Source organism: Ipomoea nil, unplaced genomic scaffold, assembly GCF_001879475.1.
Source record: "Ipomoea nil cultivar Tokyo-kokei standard unplaced genomic scaffold, Asagao_1.1 scaffold1956, whole genome shotgun sequence".
In the NCBI taxonomy this organism is placed as follows: domain Eukaryota; kingdom Viridiplantae; phylum Streptophyta; class Magnoliopsida; order Solanales; family Convolvulaceae; genus Ipomoea; species Ipomoea nil.
The window spans coordinates 103,152-107,955 of NW_017618384.1; the positions used below are offsets into that span (position 1 = coordinate 103,152).

The following is a 4,804-nucleotide window of genomic DNA, read 5'->3' on the forward strand; positions in this document are numbered from 1 at the left end:
TTATACCATGAATGTGTTCATGCTCTCTGTAGAGCTTTGTCGCGAGATAGAGACTACGATGAACAGGTACTTATGGGCTGGTGGTACGAGTGGGAGAGGAGGGATTAGATGGATGTGGTGGGATAAGGTGTGCGTACCAAAGAGGTTGGGCGGTTTGGGGATGCGGCGTGTACGCAAATTTAACTTAGCCATGTTTAGCAAACAGGGTTGGCGGCTAATCCAGTTTCCAGATTCGTTAGTGGCTCGGATTATGAAAGCCAAGTACTATTCGGCCACGAGCTTTCTGGAAGCTGGATTGGGCAGCGGACCATCTTTCGTTTGGCGAAGTATATGGCAAAATCAAGAGGCTTTAAGGAGGGGATGTTGTTGGCGTGTTGGGGATGGGAGGAGTATACGTATTGGGGGGCGATTGGTTGCCGGATGCGGGTAATCGAAAGGTGTTGACGGAGTTGCCTCCACAATTGGCGGAGGCGAGGGTTTGTGGCCTGATGCAGACAAGGAGGAGGGAGTGGGATGGGGCGGTGGTACGTGATGTGTTGAGTGAGAGAGATGCGAGATTGGTGCTAACCATTCCTTTGTCTACGCAAGAGAGACGAGACTCGCTATATTGGATGGCGGAGAAGAGGGGGCGTTTCACGGTGAGGAGTTGTTATAGGGAATTGGTTGGGGAATATGAGGGAGATGGGTGGATGGGGTGGACGAAGGTGTGGGATATGCGGGTGCCTCCTAAGGTTAAGAGCTTTGTCTGGCAGCTTTGTAGCGGTTGCTTGCCAACGCGGAAGCTCTACGTAACAGATGGGTAGAGTGTTCTCGGATCTGCCCTCTATGTGATGAGGAGGAGGAGACCAGTGTGCATGTCTTCTTTACGTGTAGGGTGGCGCAGAGGTGTTGGGCGAAGGTGAGGGTGGAGTTCGCAGGTGATGTGAGGCAGTCAATACAAACAGCGTTCCAGTATATGTTCTCGGTCATGGATGCGGATAGACTGGGGTTTGCGTTGATTGTTTGTTGGAGCTTATGGCAGTGCCGTAATGGTGCTGTGTGGAGAGGAGAGGCCGTGACTGAGGACTGAGGAGAAAGTGATAATTTTAGCTCAAAGCTTTTGGGATGGATGGAGTAGAGTACATGCACAAGGGCGTGCGGATGGTAGGGAAGGCGGAATGGCGGCTGATGTGCGACAATGGCAGAAACCGAGTGTGGGGAGGCTGAAATTGAATGTGGATGCCGCTTTTGATGGTGGTAGCTGTGCTGCGGGGTTTGGGTGGGTGCTTCGGGATCATGATGGGGCATTCAAGGCAGCCGTGGTGACAAAACGGGGAGTGGCGCGGGATGCTCAATCGGCGGAGGCACTGGGAGTGCGTGAGGCCTTGAGTTGGGTTAAAGACATGCGGGTGGAGGCGGTTGATATGAATCTAGTCCAAGATTCAAATAAGATGAGTATTGTCCCAAGAATTGCTCTCAATGTAAAGATAGAGATGGATCGAAATACCTTAAACCTCACGAGAAACCCTTTGTCTCGAATCCTCAAAGACTTGGAAGAATCACATGTAGCTTCAAGTACCTTGATGTTGCAATCTTCAATCAACTAGAGTCGGATCTAGTTTCCTTCGATTCAAGAACGAGTCCACGAACCTAAATCTAAGGTTGAAGAAAGTAAGATTGATTCGAGTCCACGAATCAATTTGCTAGTCGAGTCCACGACTAGCCACTAATTGAGTCCACAATTAGCTATAAGGTTTCTTACACAAGTGTAAAGAAAAACTTAAGAATTTTATTGAATTAAAGCCTCTCTAAAACTGATATGGATGTGCCCTATTTATAGGTATAGGGCAGCATTGTAATCTAAATACAATGGGAAAAAGAGTCCTAAACCTAATCTAGAAAACAAGTAAATAGAGTTTTATTTAGAATAGGATTTAAGGAATCCTTTCTAAATACAACTAGTGTTTTCTCTTTTATGCCAAACAATTTAAATTAATGATGACCAAAAATAATAGGGCTGATTTGGGCCTAATTTAATCACCAAAATCAGCACTTAAACAATTATAAAAAAGCCTTGAGTTATTCTTCATATTTTGCAAATGGGCTTGACTTGGATTTCCACCATCTTTGAACATCACCAATGAAGAGTTGCCTTAATTGTTTGGACTTGGGCCTTGTGATTGGCCCAATTAGTATTCTTAATGGATCTTCATATGTTGGGCCGCATCATCCTCCCCTTCTTGAAAATGATTCGACCTCGAATCTTGTAAGCATTGTCTTCGATCCATGATATCACTTGAAATTGGCCACTATAATATTTTCCTCTATCGAATGGACTTATTATTGGTCTTTGTTGTTTCTTCCACCAATGATGTTTTAAGGTCGTCGTTATGGGCCTTGTGATGAGCCCACTATTTACCCTTTCTGGATTCCATGTGTACTGGTTCCTATTATTCTCCCATTCTTGAAAAGGATTCGTCCTCGAATCCAAATCTTCAGTGAAAGACAAAGTAGCAAGCTCACTTTCTGTTTTATCACGCTCATGGAACTTTTTCTTGGGATGCTTGACATGAGTCGCTCCAATCATCATCCTACAATCAACAAGTAAGGCAATTAAGTCTAATGAGACATCAGGGAATTTAAACATTCTGGATGGTAATAATTCAACAAAATGAGACATATTAAATTTATGCATCTTGTTTGAATTGTCAATAAGCACAAAATCTTTCCGCCTAGAGCTTAAGGCTAAACCAAACACAAAATCCATGAAAATATCAAGTAATGATTTAGATGCATTGTGGTGGTAAGTAGCACAATTATGAACATAAGATTCTACATCTTTTTTCTTCTTTGGCCAATGAAAATATCCATGCAAAACATCATCACTCTTTGGAAAATCAAATTGTCCCTTATGTGAATCAATAATTAAATCATTGCTCAAATCCAAGCAAAAAGTGCCAATCCCATTGACTTTGAACGAAAACCCCTTGAGCAAGTAGTATTTCACATAAGAAGTTTTCAAATGTGCCTTATAACTTCCCAGTGATTCCTTATCTCTATCAAATAAAGTTTTAGTAAAATCAAAATTAAGGAATCTCGGATGTATGGACGCAAACAAATTTCTAACACATCTAGCAAGGAGCTCATTAATAGAAACATGACAAACAAATCTAGAGAATTTTAATGCATGCTTTTGAAATAAAAATGAGTAAATAGTTACTCCCCTTCTTTTCTCTTGCTTAATATCCTTTGTAGTTACCAAGAGAGGTTGCACTTTGACACCTTGGGCTGGTCCTTTCCACTGTATCACTGATTGTGGTCCCTTTGTTTGGCTACAAACCGAAATAGAAGATTGGAGTGGTGATTGCAATTCCAAACATGGAGGTTCCACTTTTCTCTCTTTGATTTCTTCCTTTGATGCTGGTTTGAGAGCTTGCATCAATGTCAATTGAATTTCTTCTACTTGTTTAAGATACAAACGAGGCAAGACATATGTAACTCCATTCATGTGAAACACATAAGTGTTCCTCATTCCATCATAACTTATTTTTCTGTCAAATTGCCATGGTCTACCTAACAAGATATGAGCAGGCATTGGGATATTATCACACAAGATTTCATCAGAGTAACTGTTAATAGATAAAGGAATAAGAGCCTGTTTGGTTACTCTAGCTTCTCCTACATCAGTTAACCATTGCAAACAATAAGGATTTAGATGATTAAGCAAAGGTAACTGAAGAAATTTAACCATAGTTGCACTAGCCACATTTGTGCAACTTCTAGAATCTATTACCATAGCACACACATTCTCTCTAATTGACCCTTTAGCACAAAATATATTTTCTCTTTGAGACTAATCTTCTTTTAAAGGGTGAACATTCAAAACCTCCTTAACAACAACAATATGACTAGACTCACTATCAACATATTTAGAATCAGAATCTAAAGGTATGGATGGTTCTCTCTCAACATGTTCATTGGGGGTTTCAAAATGGTCACAAACCTCATCCTCAGATTTATATTCAAGACAAGAAGTAAAATTTTCAGATTGTGTTGTTATCTTAACTACCCTCTTGTTAGGGCAATCACGAGCTATGTGGCCTCTCCCATTACATCTATAACAAATCAATTCTCTATCATGTTGAGGCCTTACTGCCTCACTTACCTTTTCCTTACCTTTGTCTCGTGAATCATCTCTTGGAGGAGGATGTTCATCACGCCTTTGAGGGTGGAACAAGTGTTGTTCCATCTTGATGCACCATTTTTGGACTTGTACATTTTCATCTCTTTGATTTTTGCCTCAGATTCACGTGCAGCATACAGGGCATCATAAAGGGTGTCATATCTCTGAATACTCATTCCACACCGAATTTCTAAGTTCAATCCATGTACGAAACGAGCAACAGTTTTTGTCTCTTCTTCATGTATGTCTCCCTGTTTAAGCAAAATACTTATAGTTTGGTAGTACTCATCAACTGACTTATTTCCTTGCACCGTTCCCTGCAATTTTCTTTCAAGATCATTGAAAAAAGATTTCGGACGAAAGGTTAGGCGCATATCTTCCCTCACTTGAACCCAAGATTCATAGGGAATAAAATTAGCAACTCTTTCTATATTTCTTTTTCGCCACCAAGATAATGCATACACCTTAAAAGATGTAGCAACTATCCTAATTTTTGTAAGATCAGAATATTGCTTTAAATAAAAAAGAGTTTCAACAGCATTCTCCCATTCTATGTATTCGGTAGGTCCTTTCTCACCGGTGAAGTTAGGAATTTCATGTTTAATGTTTCCTAACTCCGCATTACGCTGCTGGATCCTTTGA

At 40.9% G+C, this 4,804-nt stretch overlaps 1 protein-coding gene across 1 annotated transcript; it reads left to right on the forward strand.

Annotated features, from left to right (window-relative positions):
- Window positions 1-380: 380 nt before the first annotated feature.
- LOC109146973 lies at window positions 381-1,069 on the forward strand. The gene is made up of 2 exons (XM_019294623.1): window positions 381-704; window positions 761-1,069. Exons 1-2 carry the CDS (start codon window positions 381-383, stop codon window positions 1,067-1,069), a joined length of 633 nt encoding a protein of 210 aa, XP_019150168.1.
- The last annotated feature ends 3,735 nt before the right edge of the window (window positions 1,070-4,804 follow it).

Excerpts from the sequence above, each read along its gene's own strand:
- LOC109146973 (XM_019294623.1), top strand. The coding sequence starts at position 381 with ATGGGAGGAGTATACGTATTGGGGGGCGATTGGTTGCCGGATGCGGGT. Across the intron at positions 705-760 it reads GGTGGATGGGGTGGACGAAG|CGGTTGCTTGCCAACGCGGA; the intron begins GTGTGGGATATG and ends GCAGCTTTGTAG.